The sequence below is a fragment of the Pan troglodytes genome, chromosome 4, assembly GCF_028858775.2.
Source record: "Pan troglodytes isolate AG18354 chromosome 4, NHGRI_mPanTro3-v2.0_pri, whole genome shotgun sequence".
NCBI lineage: Eukaryota > Metazoa > Chordata > Mammalia > Primates > Hominidae > Pan > Pan troglodytes.
Genome location: NC_072402.2, coordinates 21,587,762 through 21,605,039, shown reverse-complemented (window position 1 = coordinate 21,605,039; position 17,278 = coordinate 21,587,762). Strand labels below are relative to the sequence as shown.

General features: G+C 39.6%; 1 protein-coding gene across 42 annotated transcripts in view; it reads right to left on the bottom strand.

Annotated features, from left to right (window-relative positions):
- Positions 1–17,278, bottom strand: part of KIAA0825 — a 462,961-nt gene that overhangs the window by 377,783 nt on the left and 67,900 nt on the right. For all 42 annotated transcript variants that reach the window (XR_010156851.1, XR_010156852.1, XR_010156853.1 and 39 more), the window contains one exon: positions 3,909–4,040. Coding sequence is in view for 38 of the 42 variants with exons in the window: in XM_063810211.1 (XP_063666281.1) it covers positions 3,909–4,039 (131 nt within the window). In the remaining 4 variants the exon portion in view is untranslated. The remainder of the gene's footprint in view (positions 1–3,908; positions 4,041–17,278) is intronic.

Genomic DNA, 17,278 nt, shown 5'->3' with positions numbered 1-17,278 from the left:
GAGTAGCTGGGACTACAGGCGCCCGCCACCACGCCTGGCTAATTTTTTGTATTTTTAGTAGAGGCAGGGTTTCACCGTGTTAGCCAGGATGGTCTCCATCTCCTCACCTCGTGATCCGCCCGCCTTGGCCTCCCAAAGTGCTGGGATTACAGGCGTGAGCCACTGGGCCCGGACTTTTTTTTTTTTTTTTTTTTTTTTTTTTGAGACTGAATCTCGCTCTGTTGCCGAGGCTGGAGTGCAGTGGTGCGATCTCGGCTCACTGCAACCTCTGCCTCCTGGGTTCAAGTGATTCTCCTGCCTCAGCCTCCTGAGTAGCTGGGATTACAGGCGTGCACCACCACGCCCGGCTAATTTTTGTATTCTTAGTAGAAACAGGGTTTCACCATATTGGCCAGGCTGGTCTCGAACTCCTGACTTTGTGCTCCGCCTGCCTCGGCCTCCAAAAGTGCTGGGATTACAGGCATGAGCCACCACGTCCAGCCTATGCTGTGTCATATTGTGAGCCCAGAAGAACTTCGGTACCTCAATATCTTGTTAAACTAATAAGTACCACTCAGTTCATTAGTCCTATATGCAGTTTTTAGTTAGGGAACTAATGATACGGAGGTACAACATTCATAATGTTTCTCTTTGGCATGTTATTTACCTCTTGTTACCTATTTTGATATGTGTTTGAATAAATGATTCATCATCACTAATTTCTGCTGTCAGACCTACTAGTCACCCAGGTCTGACCTGAATGGAAACGAGAATGTAAAAGTGAAGTGGTCTGAGAATGACAGCTTCTCTTGAAGGGCAGGTGAAGGTTCAGTGACCTTTGGGCACACTGGTCCATTCGGGTGAATCACTGCTTTGGGGAGGCAATAGACCCTGTGGCTCATAAAACCTGATGATATTAAGAAGAGAGAAGGAATTCACAAATAGATGTCAGGGTCACTGCTACTTTAAAAATTCAAGTATAAGGAAAAAATATCATATTTTAAAATGAATTACTAATATTGTTTTTTTCTTTTAAAACTATGGAGGAAAACCTATACCATACAGATGTTCATTACTTATTCAATGTACACTACTGGGAGATAAATAGAACTGTTAGAATACAAAAATGCCAAGGGTAATTCAACTACTGCAGTGTAAGTGTGGCATAACTGATTCGTCATGACATACAATTTTCTAAAAGCTATTCTGTTAGAAGGCAATAAATGAGTGCATAAATGATTTATACTCTTCTGAACCACAGTTATTATTCAGTATTTTATTTTCAAAAATATATATACCCTATACTATTATGTTTATTCTCTGGAGTATAATAAAAACATAATTGAATTTGATGAAAAATAGACTTGATTCTAAATGTAGCATACAGCACATAGAGCTACTTCCTTATTTGGTCCCTTATGAAGATCAATGGTCACTTGAAGTGGTTCTGCTCTAGGTTCATTTTAATATATGGGCAATAAAATATTTTTAATTTAAAAATTATATCCTATGTTCCATATTGTATTTTCTTTTTAACACTAACATCTGAGTTTTGACCTAATAACGATTTTTTAATGCAAAATACAATGTTTTAATCACTGTTTTACCTTTAAATATGATTTCTTTTTGACTAGGTTAGGCAAAAAATTAAGTATGAATGGTTCATAAATAAAAATAAGCAATCCAGAACAAAAGCATCAGAGTTCAGTGACTTGTTTTATTCTGATGGAGCCTAAATGCCATTGTGAAGGAAATGGTTTACCTTTTGAAAAATATTTCAATTTTTAAAACTATAACCATCTCTGAAATTTAGGTAAATGTCTTGTTAATCTATTTAAGTAAATACTATTTTCATTTGTAAGTTCCTTTGTGTTAGAAACTGTGTCATAAAATACATAAATATATAACATGAAAGTTATATAAATACATAATTACCCTAAAGTTTAGTTATTTCATATTTATATGAAATATCAACTATACACTCTCAGTTTGGTTAAGTCTATCTCTAAAATACATATATAATGTGTATATATATAGGTATAGTATAAAGGGCAAATACAAATTAAAAATAAGAAGTTTAATTTTCCCTGTTGAAAATAAGGGAAAAGATTTCCCTCCTCTCCTTTTTCCTTAGAGCATTTACCTTAGAAAGCTTGTAATCATAGGCCAAGCATGGTGGCTCACGCCTATAATCCCAGCACTTTGGGAGGCTGAGGCGGGTGGATCACCTGAGGTCAGGAGTTCGAGACTAGCCTGGCCAACGTCGTGAAACCTTGTCTGTACCAAAAATACAAAAATTAGCTGCGTGTGGTGGCGGGAACCTGTAATCCCAGCTTCTTGAGAGGCTGAGGCACAAGAATCGCTTGAACCAGGCAGGCGGAGGTTGCAGTGAGCCGAAATCGTGCCATTGTACTCCAGCCTGGGTGACTCAAAAAAAAAGAAAAAAAAAAAAAAGCTTGTAATCATAAGTACTTTTTCATCTTTTGCCATGTATCTATTCCTTGGAAGACTAGATATGCCTTTTGTCAGCAGTCCTTTTGTCAGCTTTGTGACCCAAGAATGTCCTTCTCAAGAACCTGGGAGCTATCTTCTTGAAATGCAAGCATCAAGGGAGATAGCTCCCCAATCTCCCAGTTCCTGTGGGAGAGTAAGAGCCTAACTTCAGTGGTTGCCTGTTCCAATTTGCAAAACTATCTCCTGTCATAAAGATACAAAAAAGTTTCTTTCTCCTCAGGATAAAGCCAATTAGCTAACACAGGTGGTTTCCCCAATTTCCATTGTAAAAAGTTAGGATGAACTATGTGTGACGAAATATGCTATCCAGTCTTCCTACCTGAGGACTAGTGATTGTTTAACTTGATAACATGTAATGTAATGGGCTGTATCTGCTTTGCTATTTAAAGGGGTGGGATTCCCTTCCATTTTTGCAAGCTCTTAGCGAACTGCCTGAAATGCACCATCATATTTTGGTTTTTAATGCTTATTCAATAATAAAAGTGTTTCTTTTTCCTTTCTCTACTACCTTCGTGGAGAGGATTTCTGGGATGGGAGAAGATTTTGTTTTTAAGTATAATTCTCCAACAATATGCTATCTTTTGAATTTACTTATGCCCATTGTTATAATAAAGAACTAACTATTCTCATGTAAAGCAGAAGGAAAAATATCATATGAACATTTCACTTACTTGGTTCAGTTTCTTTGGAAATTCAATGTAACTATATCTTAAATTTTTAAAAAAGAAATGCTATGTATCATTACATAATAGAAATTTTTACTGTGGTTTGCACATTTGTAACCTACATGAGGTAAATTAGAACCTTTGATCAAAAGGATGCAAATAAGTAACTGCCTGATTATAGGGTCCACAACTACATATGAAAACAGAGTCCTTTCTACCAAAGAACACGTATTAATGAGAAACCATTGAGCTGTCACTGTTTCCCCCAGTATTTGGTAACACGACTTTTTGGGATAGGTGATGACTAATCTAGCATAACAACTCTCTATAAAGTCTCTAGCCTCCTACTTAAGTGAGAAAGAATCATAAAATGACCAATATTATGCAAAAATAATTTATTTTAATGTTGTTTTTAGTAACTCAAGCAATCAGGGCCTTACACTCTAACCATATTAATGAAAATCCAGGACATCAACATTGACAAGCTCTAAGAAAACATTAGTGCCAATTCAATAAACTTTAATTGCCTATTTCAAGATAGTGCTTCTATTTTCTAGTCTTAAAAATACTACTCAGATAAAGACAATCATGTAAACTTTAAGTGAGAGGGGGGTCTAATCAATATTTTGGGGGAAAGTTAATGATAATTAAAACCTAAAATTATCTAAGAGCAGGATACAAATAGACCAGGTAAATTTCATATAAGTGAAATGTGAAAACAACTTGTTTTAAATAATTAACAATATTTACCTTGCAGCATTTTGTTCAATCTTTTCATCAATGTCACTGAAGATCTGCTCAAACTCCAAGTCTCCAGGAAATGAGTTTAACAAACAATGTAGGTCAAAAGAATTATGAGAATATTCATCATCCCAATCCATTCTGAGGAGCAAGAATAAATAATAAAACATGTCAGTTCCCACACAATGGCCAGGGATAGGGGTGGGCAGAAATTCACCTCAAGTTGTGATACTAAACCAAAAATAATAATTCCCATTTACAGGCACAATGAAATATAGCAGTTGGAGAACTAGGGTATTATAAAGCTAGGTAGAATGTTTTGTTATTTAAATTTCATGAGGTGTGACCTAATTTTCACACTTCTGTATTGTTTGAAAGCTGAGGGCCAGGCGCGGTGGCTCACGCCTGTATTCCCAGCACTTTGGGAGGCCGAGGCGGGTGGATCATGAAGTCAGGAGATCGAGACCATCCTGGCTAACATGATGAAACCCCATCGCTACTAAATGTACAAAAAATTAGCAGGGCGTGATGGTGGGCGCCTGTAGTCCCAGCTACTTGGGAGGCTGAGGCAGAAGAATGGTGTGAACCCAGGAGATGGAGCTTGCAGTGAGCCGCAATTGCGCCACTGCACTGCAGCCTGGGCGACAGAGCAACTCTGTCTCAAAAAAAAAAAAAAAAAAAAAAAGAAAAAAGAAAGCTGAACAAAACAGCAGCCCTCAGAGACTACTTAAGCATCCTGCAGCTTCTCACTATAGCGAAGAACTGTACTGGAAGTGACAGAGCCCACAGACCACTGTGACAAGGGTGGGTGCAGCAAAAATTCAATACCTTCCCTCAACCCTTGTCAATATACTCACCTGGAAATTGTAGGCTTAGACTTTTTGAAGCTTCACCCCGCTGGGTCTATTTATATGTGAAAGATGCAAAACTGTCCTTGAGTTTCTCTAGCACCCCTTGACAACCTCAGCATGGATACCTAACTAAAAACTGAATGATACGATACTCCTTCTTGAGGCACATGCATTTCCCCACCATCAAAGCTTTAATCACTCATTCTCTCTATATACTGAATGTTTGATAGGTTATATGCACTGCTGTAGAGACTGGGATATAGCTGCAATAAATTAAATTCCCTGCCCTCATGGAGTTTTTATTCTAGTGGGGAAGATAGATTTTTTACAAACACATAAACAGATATATTTAATCAAAAACCATACGGTGAGAAGTGCTATAAGAACAAGTAAAACATGGCAATGGGCTAGATTAAGAGTGATGGAGCAAGGATACAGTGTGAGCTATTTTATTTAGGAATATCAGGGAAGGTCTCTGAGGAGGTGACATTTGAGAAGAAGAAATAAGTGCAGAAGCTATGGGGAAAGAAGTAAGTGGGAAAGACAAACTAGCTTCTTGATTGCTTTGGCCAAGAAATGACTCTTACGACATCTGCTTAAATGTGGTTAAGAGCTCTCTAGTGAGAGCTAGTCACATGACCCGACCTGGCTGCAAAGGTGTCTGGGAAATGCTGCCACTGGCTGGGCATTTGATTCCAGGAAAGCTGTATGCCATGAATGGAGACCACTAACCTTTGGTAGACAGCTAGCCTTTCTGCCACTACCATTCATTTGGTTAAACTTGATTCTCCACTTTCATGCTATTGATTTGCCTCAAATGTCTAAATGATCCATGGTGATCCATTCTTATTTATTGACAAAGGACTAGGTTGATACATATTGGCAGCTAGCAAGGATTTTCTCTACTGTTAAGAGGTTGTTTTATCCAAAAGGTCTCTATAACGCCAGAGCAGGAATGTTGATTCAGACGCTACATGAGTGAATGCTGTGTATCTATCAGATCTCCTTAGGATTTGTGAACAGAAGCAAGCACATATCTGATGATTTGCACAAGTGACCAACCAAGAGTACATTACAGCTACAGTGGAATTGCCAGAGGTGTATGAACCAGAGCAACTCCACCTTAAATAGGAGCTGGGTAAAATAAGGCTGAGATCTACTGGACTTCATTCCCAGATGGTTAAGGCATTCTAAGTCACAGGATGAGATAGGAGGTCAGCACAAAGTACAGATCATAAAGATCTTGCTGATAAAACAGCTTGCAATAAAGAAGCCAGCCAAAACCCATTAAACCAAGATGGCCATGAGAGTAACCTCAGTTGTCCTCACTGCTACACTCCCACTATGCCATGGCAACATCAGGAAGTTACCCTATATGGCCTAGAAAGGGGAGGCATGAATAATCCACCCCTTGTTTGGCATATCATCAAGAAATGATCATAAAAATGGGCAACCAGCAGCCCATGGGGCTGCTCTGTCTATGGAGTAACCATTCTTTTATTCCTCTACTTTCTTAATAAACTTGCTTTCACTTTACTCTATGGACACCCTGAATTCTTTCTTGCACAAGATCCAAGAACCCTCTGTTGGGGTCTGGATCAGGACTCCTTTCCTCTAGCATCTTTCGGGTGACCACAGAATGGACTATAATAAGGAAACCCCCAACCCAAAGGCTAACTTTGGGCAAGTGGTGGGGCCTGGTAACATCTTTCTGACAAACCCCAAAGGGATGATACTGAAGAAACCCCCCAATCCAAAGGAAATGGACCACAGCACTGATCAGCCAACTTTGGGTAAGTGGTGGGGTACCCGGGTAAATAATGGGATTGGGTTAGAGGCTCAACTTAGGGGAGTCAGAGTCTCTCCTAAGACACTGGGTTAGAGTCCCCTCTTAATAAAAGGCAAGGATGCTTGGCCAACCTTGGGTTAGAGACCCAACTTAGGAGGGTTAGGGTTCCTTATAAGATTTAGGGGGTTAGAGGCCCCTCTCGGTAAAGTCCCTTTTGGCTAAGAATGGGTTTGGCACTACAGGATGTGAACTGCTATTCTCTTTGGATTAATCTGCCTTGCACTCTTTGCTGATGGCTATGGGTGACAGCATTAGGCATGTACAGGATCATAGGACATGGGGAGCTTTTTCCTCCCCAAAAAGGGAAAAACTTGAGAGCTGATGGAACTGCTGGAAAAGATCCCTTTGTGACCAACAAGTGGCCACTTGAACTTTTGAACAATGGATAGGTCTTTCTCTGGTCTGCCTGAACTCTTCACCTTCCCCAACCCGCCTGAGGCAATGCTTTCCTTTTTCTCTCTGTGCAAACCGGTTGAATGAATGGTAAAAATCAGTGTTTATCTTCTACAAAGTTTTGATTAATGGGAAAAAGGACTTGTGAAGCTAGTCTTAAGCTGTAGTGAAGCTGGTATACTTTGTGTGTCTTTCTGTATTGTTCGGTCATGAACAGGAGTACCTTAGGATAGAACATGGGCTTAGGACACCTGTAAGCCCACTTTTCAAGATGGCCCAGCAAACTGTCAAGTTACAAACTTTGCTGCAAGTCCCTGAAAAAAACTGGATAAGGTTTCCCTCTTGTCTTGTATGTCCTTGGGAGCTAGACCTTGTAACCACATGGCAGTACTTTCTCTTGGTCTCTGCCATCACAATGGTGGCCCAGGTTCAGGGTCCAATTCCCGCCTTAGGGAATGAGTCCTCTATCTTCTGTCTGTGTATTTATATGTGTTGTGTGTGATGTTTATATGTGAAAGAGCTTTGATTAATTGGCTTAATAAGACCTGAAATCAAATATTTTATCAGAAAAGTAATAAGTGTAATGCCTTTCATTTAGTTCATGTGACTGAAGTAATATTTGGGAAATAAAGACAGTTTTAAACATTATTGGTAAATAAAAATATCTTCAAAAATGTAAACATTGGGTCTAAATTATGTGGGTCAGATATTAAGTTTGCTAAATACTTTAAGGTCATAAACTGCTTAACTTTGAAAAATTATTCAATTTGTTTTGGAGCATTAGATTCTAGATAAGGCCTGGGGATATGTGAAATCAACCATGACCCCTAGCTATGCAAAGAAGGTTATGAAGAAAAGAAATTTTATGTAAGAAATGCTCTTGTATATAAATTTTTATCCTAAAGTAAAATAACTGGTTGTTTAAAAAGAGAGATGTTTAGGACAAGTCGGAAGGTCCAAGTAAGTCATAGATTGTCTGTGTAAGTTGTGGAAGAATTTATGAAAGGGAATTTATGCAAGAAATGTACAATTTAAAGGTGATTAGGCCTCCTAACTGCTTCATAAAATGTCACTATGACTCTTAACTGTACAACTTGCCTGTTTTAAAGCTAGGTAAGGCCTGGGACATGTGGAGTTAGACACTGGAAAGAGTCAGACCTTATCTGCACTTCTGTCTGGGTCCCAGGCTCCACACCTAGTACAAAATTAAAAATCCCATACTTACCAAGGTTTTTACCAAAAGTAAAAGTCGCTAAGAGTTAACACTTAACATGTAATTGAGACTATTGAAAAACAGTCTACACACAAGGCCTGTAAGGAAAGTAGAATATACTTTTGGTAAAAGATTATAAGAAGTCATGGGAATGTGGATTTATTTACTTTTTGGCTAAAGGATTGTTTTAAGTTAGATAAAATAAGGCTGAAGGTTTAAACAAGTTGTGCAAGTTTTGTGAAAAATTAATCTTGTAAAAAAAATTCTGTGTGTGAACATGTTGGCTAAAGTTAAAGGGGTATTATTCAGTGTTTCCATACATTGGAATAAAAGTACAACAGGTTTTCCTTAGGGCAAAGACTTGCTTTTAATCTGCTCTTTAACAAAAATTGTAAAGGGTTATAAAAGATTTATGCGAATCTTACCTTATGGTCAAACTGATTAAGATTGAATACATTTGTCTGTAAGGTTTTATTAAGAATTCAGTTTGACACCAATAATGCACTAATGCAACAGTGACATTTAGCTTATTTAGTATAAAGTCATACAGGAAGCATTATCAAATGTAAAATGGTGTTTCGTTTTCTTTGGGCTGTATTTGTATAAATATGTTATTGGTATATGTTCCAAAATTATGTGAAACTTATAATTCTAAAATGACTTAGTGTATGTTATTAAATAATTATTACATAAAATTATTGTATGCTACAAAGGTAGCCGAATTTCTTTGTCAATTATGTTCTTAACTGTGACTGTCCTGAGATGTTTTGTCATCCACAGACAATTGTTGTCTTGTTTTGGTCGTCTTTAGTAGGTGATTTATAATCAACTATACAACTCTAGCAGATGTTCTTGAATGCAGGTTTTCTGATAACTTTGGAGACTGTGACATCAGAATGGAGGAAAAAACTTTCAGGACTCTCATGGAGAGCTGAAATGTTCATGACTATCAAACACAAGTTAACTGCATTGACTAAACTAATAGAAGTCTAAAATAATCTTTTTAACATTTTGCTTAAAATGTTGCTGATCTTTTGTTTTGTTTTTCAGAATCAAGAAAACTTTTATTTTGAGCTATTTACAGCTTTAAACAATTGAGTAAAGTATACTCCTGTGAACAAAATTTGGGGCATATTTGTTTCTCTCCATGTGATTTCTCCAGAATTTGGAAACTATCTGTGAATGTTCTTAATTTATGGCAATACAGTTATTTGCATAAGCGCAATAAGAATCTGTTTTCGGCCGGGCACAGTGGCTCATGCCCGTATTCCCAGCACTTTGGGAGTCCGAGGCAGAGGGATCACCTGAGGTCAGGAGTTTGAGAGCAGCCTGGTCAAAATGGCAAAACTCCGTCTCTACTAAAAATACAAAAATTAGCCGAGCATGATGGTGGGTGCCTGTAATCCCAGCTACTCAGGAGACTGAGGCAAGAGAATCACTTGAACCTGGGGGGCAGAGGTTGCAGTGAGCCAAGATTGTGTCATTGCACTCCAGCCTGGGTGATGGAGCGAGATTCCCTCTCAAAAAAAAAGAAAGAAAAAAAAAAGAATCTGTTTTCATTTGTAACAGGACATAAAGGACACAATAACCAGTTTCTGGTATTTTACCAAGGCTTTGACTGGAATGGTGTGCATTCCTTTAAGGAATCAAACTTGACTTGTAAAGCCAATAAAAGCCTTTTGGAGAACTGGCCTCATACCTTGTCTACACAGTCTCTGTGTACAGTGTTTCTGTCCTGTGGTAAGTAAAGAATGTCACTTTCTAAGAGAGCCAGGAGTTCCAAGTTATCTTGGGACCTTAAAAGGAGAGGAATTTACTCAACTCATAGGTATTTGAGGGTACGAGCCCATGACTTGGCTTGGCTTTAAAAAAGTCTTGAGGTCAGGTGTAGTGGCTCATGCCTGTAATCCCAGCATTTTGCGAGGCCGAGACAGGAGGATCTCCTGCAGTTGGGAGTTTGAGACCAGCCTGGCCAACATGGCAAAACCTGGTATCTACTAAAAGTACAAAAATTAGCTGAGTGTGGGGCACATGCCTATAATCCCAGCTACTCAGGAGGCTAAGGCAGGAGAATTGCTTGAGCCCAGGAGGCAGAGGTTGCAGTGAGCTGAGATCATGCCACTGTACTCCAGCCTGGATGACAGAGTGAGACTCTGTCTCAATAAATAAGTAAATAAATAAAAATAAAAATAAAATAAAAAAGGCTTGAGATTCCTCACTGATGCTTGAGAAAATAAAATTTAAAAGTCTTGAGATTCCTTACTGATTCCTACTGATGCTTTCTGACTGAGATCCTCTCTACCCTGAACACAGGAGACCCTAATAGTTAGGCAGGAATATGATCACCCCTATTCAGCCTGAAGAAGTTATGGAAGATGGATCTTCCTCCCTCTGCAACACTTAGGATTAAGGGCTAAGGGTTAAAATAGCTTTCAGTAGGATTAAGTTTAGGATTAAGGGCTAAGGGATAAAACAGCTTACAGTAAAGAAGCCAGCCAAAATCCATCAAAACCAAGATGGCCACAAGCATGACCCCTGGTCATCCTCACTGCTACACTCCCATCAGCACCATGACAGTTTACAAATGCCACGGCAACATTAGAAGTTACCCTATATGGTCTAGAAAGGGAAGGCATGAATAATCCACCCCTTGTTTAGCATATCATCAAGAAATAACCATAAAAATGGGCAACTAGCAGCCCACAGGGCTGCTCTGTCTATGGAGTAGCCATTCTTTTATTCCTCTACTTTCTTAATACATTTGCTTTCACTTTACTCTATGGACTCACCCTGAATTCTTTCTTGTGCAAGATCCAAGAACCCTCTCTTGGAGTCTGGATAGGGACCTTTTTCCTGTAACGGAATAATTTATTTTTCTCACTGTGGATTAGTTCTGCTTCTTTGTTCTTTCCCATGCCTTGGTAGAGGCCCAGAAGTAATCTAGAATCTGTTCGGCTTCTCATATTGTGTTCAACACTCATAGCTATAGGTGCTAACCACCTAGATTTTCAACTTTGTTGAGAAAACATTTCAAGGAAGCAAATGCTATGGCATAATGAGAGGAAGGGGCTAAACTATTTAGCTGCTCATAAACACTTCTTCAGAGCCTTCCCTCCTTGATGACTACCCTGTAGCCTACTTCATTCTGTTATTTTTGTCTTTGAAGTTGGCATTACTCCAGGGAATGGCTCTTACTACCATAGCAACTTCCTCTTTTGCATGTTGTAGAGTGTTGTTTCCATGCCTCCAGTTTATTCATTGGTCTGAGCCTCTTTACTTTCTATCTTCCAGAAATATCCCAATGGCACCTCAAATTTCTTTCAGGTTTGCTTTACTACATGTCTTTACTGACATTTCAATAGGATTTCAGGAGGGAAGAAAAGTAAATATATGTGCTTAGTCCTCTATCTTCAGAATTTTCTACCTTTTAATGTCTCATACTAAGGCAAATATGCAAAAAATTATGAGACTTTTGAACATCTGAAATTGATGTACAGAGTGTCAGGAAGGCAGAGCAAGAAGGCTGAATAGAAGATGTCACCAAGGGTTCTCCGTGCAGGAACACCAAATTTTAACAACTAAGTACACATAAAAAGCAGTGTTATAAGAGCCAAAAATCAGGTAAAGTTACATGGCTTTAACTTCCTATCACTGAAAGAGGCACCGAGAGGATAGAAAACACATTGCTGACGTCACCCTCCCTCATCCCTTGGCAGCAACCACATAGTGTGGAAAGACAATCTATGCACTTAGGAGAGGGAGAGCACAGTGACTGGGGTGGGGGTGGGGGGGCTGGCATTGAACTCAGTTCTGCCCTGTCACAGTGGAGAGCAAAGCTGTGCTGGGCTCAGCTGGCACCCACCCATGGAGGGAACATTTGAACCAGCCATGGCCAGAAGGGAATCTCCCATCCCAGAGATCAGAACTTGAGTTTCTCTGCAATCGTTACCACCACAGGCTGCGGTGCTCTGGGGTCATAAACTTGAAAGGGAGTCTAGGATACAAGGATGGCTATTCCTAGGCACACCCTTGTGCTGTGCTGGGCTTAGAACCAGTGGACTAAGGCAGTATATGACCTAAGGAGACACCAGCTGGGGCAGCTAAGGGAGTGCTTGTGCCACCCCTCCCCCAACCCCAGGCAGCACAGCTCACAGCTGCAAAAGATACTCATTCCTTCTGCTTAAGGAGAGGAGAGTGAAGAGTAAAGAGGACTTTGTCTTGCATCTTGGATACTAGCTCAGCAACGATAGTACAGGGTACCAGGCAGACTTGTGAGGTCCCTATTCCAGGCCCTAGTTCCTAGATGACATTTCTAGACAAATCCTGGGCCGGAAAGAAACCAGCTGCCTTGATGAGAAGGACCCAGTCCTGGCAGGATTCATCACCTGCTGACTAGAGAGCTCTTGATCCCTGGATAACTAACAATGCTATCCAGGTGTATACTGTGGGCCTCAGGTGAGATTCTTAGATATGTTGACTTTAGGTGAAACCTTGCATATTCCCAGCTGTGATGACTATGGTGAAAGACTCCTTCTGCTTGAGAAAAACAGGGGGAAAAGTAAAAGGGACTTAGTCTTGCTCTTTAGGTACGAGCTCAGCCACAGTGGGGTAGAGCACTAAGTGGGCTCTTGAGGTCCCCAAGTCGAGGCCTAGGCTCTTGGATGGCATTTCTGGCCCTGCCCTGGGCCAGATGGGAGTCCACTATCCTGAAGGGTGAGTCTCATGCCTGGCAACATTCACGACAAGCTGACTGACTGAAGAGCCCTTGGGCCCTATGGGAACATTGGCTGTAGCCTGGCAATACTCCATTTGGGCCTGTGGTGATGGTGGCCACAGAGTGAGGCTCCTCTGCCTGTGGAAAGGGGAAGGAACAGTGGGAAGGACTTTGTCTTGTGGTTTGAGGGCCAGCTTAGCCACAGTAGAACAGAACACCAGATAGATTTCTAAGGGTTTTGACTCCAATCCCTGGCTCCAAGACAGTAGCTATGAACCCACCTACAGCGTGGGGGAACTTACTGCCCTGAAGGGAGGGTACAAACCTCGCTGGCTTCCCCACCTGTTGTATAGAGATTCCTAGGGCCTTGAGTGAACATAGGTGATAACCAGTTAGTAGTTACAGAAGCCCTTAGGCAAGACCCAGTGCTGTGCTGGCTTCAGGTCTGACCCAAGGAAGTTCTAGCGGTGGTGGCCACAAGGGTGCTTATATTACCCCACCCCCAGCTCCAGGTGGCTCAGCACAGAGAGAGAGAGAGAGACTCAGATTGTTTAGGAGAAAGTAAGGGAGGAGAACATGAGTCTCTGTTTGATAATCTAGTGAATTCTCCTGGATCATATCAAAGATTACCAAGGTGTACCTCTATAAGATTGCAAGAACCATAGTGTAACTGGGCATGGGGCCCAAGTCCCTTCAAATACCTGGAAAGCATTCCCAACAAAGACAGGCACAAACAAGCCCAGCCTGTGAAGACTACAATAAATACCTAATTATTCTATGTCCAGGCACCAAAAAAAAAAAAAAAAAAAAACCAATCCGCAAGCATCAAGACCATCCAGGAAAACATGACCTCACCCAATGAACTAAATAAGGCACCAGAGACCAATCCTAGAGAAAAACCTATATGTGACATTTCAGAGAATTTAAAATAGCTGTGTTGAGGAAAATCAAAGAAATTCAAGATAACACAGAGAAGGAATTCAGAATTTTATCAGATAACTTTAACAAAGAGATTAAAATAAAAAGAATCAAGCAGAAATTCTGGAGTTGAAAAATGTAATTGACATACTGAAGACAGCATCGGAGTCTCGTAAAAGCAGAATTGACCAAGCAGAAGAAAGAATTAGTGAGCTCAAAGACAGGCTATTTGAAAATACATAGTCAGAGGAGACAAAAGAAAAAAGAATAAAAAATAATGAAGCAGGCCAAAAGATCTAGAAAATAGCCTGAAAAGGGCAAATCTAAGAGTTATTGGCCTTAAAGAGAGAAAGAAAGGGGCAGAAAGTTTATTGAAAGAAATAATTTTAAAAATGGCACCTCAAACTTAGAGAGGTATATCAACATTCAAGTTCAAGAAGGTTATAGAACACCAAGTAGATTTAACCCAAAGAAGACTACCTCAAGGTATTTAATAATCAAACTCCCAAAAGTCATAGATTAAAAAAAAAAGAATCCTGCTGGGCACAGTAGCTCATGCCTGTAATCCCAGCATTTTGGGAGGCCAAGGCGGGTGGATTGCCAGGTCAGGGGTTCAAGACCAGCCTGGCCAACATGGTAAAACCCCATCTCTACTAAAGATACAAAAAATTGGCCAGGCATGGTGGCACAAGCCTGTAATCCCAGCTACTCAGGAGGCTGAGGCAGTAGAATCACTTGAACCCGGGAGGCAGAGGTTGCAGTGAGACAAGATTGAGCCAGTGCACTCCAGCCTGCGCGACAGGGTAAGACACCGTTTCAAAAAAAAAAAAAGAATCCTAAAAGCAGCAATAGAAAATAAACAAATAACATACAATGGAGCTCCAGTATGTCTGGCAGCAGACTTTGAAACCTTACAAGCCAGGAGAGAGTGGCAGGATATACCTAAGGTACTGAAGGAAAAAAAAAACAAAAAAACCTTTTACCCTATAATAGTATATCCTGCAAAAATATCCTTCAAGCATGAGGAAAAAATGAAGATTTTCCCAGACAAAAGCTGACAGAGTTCATCAACTAAAGACCTGACCTACAAAAAATGATAAAGGGAGTTCTTCAAACTAAAAGAAAAAGATGTTAATGAGCAAGAAGAAATCATCTGAAGACATAAAACTCACTGGTAATTGTAAGAACAAAGAAAACACAGAATATTATAACAATGTAATTGTGGTATGTAAACTACTCATATCTTAAATAGAAAGACTAAATGATGAATGAATTGAATAATAATTAAAACAACTTTTCAGGATGTAGACAGTACAATAAGACATAAGGAGAAACAACGAAAAGTTAAAAAGCTGATGAACTAAGTTTTTACTAGTTTTCTTTTTGCTTGCTTATTTATGCAATCAGTGTTTAGTTGTCATTAGTCTAAACTAATGGGTTATAGGATAGTATTTGCAAACTTCACAGTAACCTCAAATCTAAAAAACATACAGTGGATACACAAAAAATAAATGCAAGAAATTAAATCAGATCCCCATAGAAAATCACCTTAACTAAAAGCAAGAGAGGAAGGAAGGAAAGAAGGAAGAGATAACCACAAAACAACCAGAAAACAAACAATAAAATAGCAAGAGTAAGTCCTTACTTATCAATAATAGCACCGAAAGTAAATGGACTAAACTCTCCAATCAAAAGACATACAGTGGCTGAATGGATAAAAAACCAAGACCCAGTGGTGTCCTGCCTACAAGAAATACATTTCATCTATAAAGATACACAAAGACTGAAAACTGAGGGATGGACAAAGATATTCCATGTCAACGGAAACAAACAAACAAACAAACAAAAGGCAGCAGTAGCTATACTTGTATCAGACAAAATAGATTTCAAGACAAAAACTGTAAGAAGAGACAAAGAAGGTCATTATATTATGATAAAGGGGTCAATTCACCAAGATGATACACCAATTATAAATATATATGCACCCAACACTGGAGCATCCAGATATTATAATAAGCAAATATTATTAGAGCTAAAGAGAGAGATAGACCTCAATACATTAATAGCTGGAGACTTCAACACCTTACTTTCAGCATAGGACAGATCTTACAAAGAGAAAATCAGCAAAGAAACATTGAACTTAATCTGCACTATAGAACAAATGGTCCTAATAGATATTTATAGAATTCCTTCATCCAATGGCTGAAGAATACATTTTTTCAGTGTATTTCGCTCCTCAGCACATAGATCATTCTTAAGGAAAGACCATACGGTAGGTCACAAAACAAGGCTTAAGAGATTCAAAAAAATGAAATAACATCAAGCATCTTCCCTGACCACAATGGAATAAAACAAGAAATTAATAATAAGAGGAATTTTGAAACTGTACACACACATGGATATTAAATAATATGCTCCTGAATGACCAGTGGGTCATTGAAGAAATTATGAAGCAAATTAAAAAATTTCTTGAAACAAATGATAATGGAAACACAACATACCAAAATCTATGGGAGCTGGCGCGGTGGCTCACGCCTGTAATCCCAGCACTTTGAGAGGCTGAGGCAGGCAGATGCCCTGAGGTCAGGAGCTCAAGACTAGCCTGGCCAACATGGTGAAACCCCATCTCTACTAAAAAATACAAAAATTAGCCGGATGTGGTGGCGGGTGCCTGCAATCCCAGCTACTTGGGAGGCAGAGGCAGGAGAATTGCTTGAACCCAGGAGGCAGAGGTTGCAGTGAGCCGAGAACGAGCTACTGCACTTCAGCCAGCCTGGGCCACAGAGTGAGACTCCATCTCAAAAAATAAAAACAAAAACAAAGAAACAAAACTATGGAATATAACGAAAGCAGTACAAAGAGGGAAATTCATAGCTTTAAGTGCTTACATCAAAAAAGAACAAAACCTTCAAATAAATAACCAAATGATGCATCAAGAACTAGAATAGCAAGAGCAAACTAGACCCAAAATTAGTATAAAAAAAGAAATAATAAACATCAGAGTGGAAGTAAATGAAACTGAAACAAAGAAAACAATAGAAAAGATCAATGAAACAAAAAGTTGGCTTTTTGAAAAGATAAAATGGACATCAACAGAGGACTGGATAAAGAGAATGTGGTACATATACACAATGGAGTACTCTTCAGCCACAAAAAAGAACGAGATCCTGTCATTTGCAACAACATGGATGAAACTGGAGGTCATTATGTTAAATGAAAAAAGCCTGGCACAGAAAGACAAACATCACATGTGCTCACTTACCTGTGGAAGCTAAAAATTAAAACTCTGGTCCTGCACAGCTGGGAAACCAATCTGTGCCACCTGCATTTCTAGCCAGAGAAACAATTTGGTGGACTTCCCCAGGGTGAACTCACCTTTATACTGGCCAAACTACTGCACACCTTCATCCAACCTGGAAAGGCCCCCAAACTGAACATAGA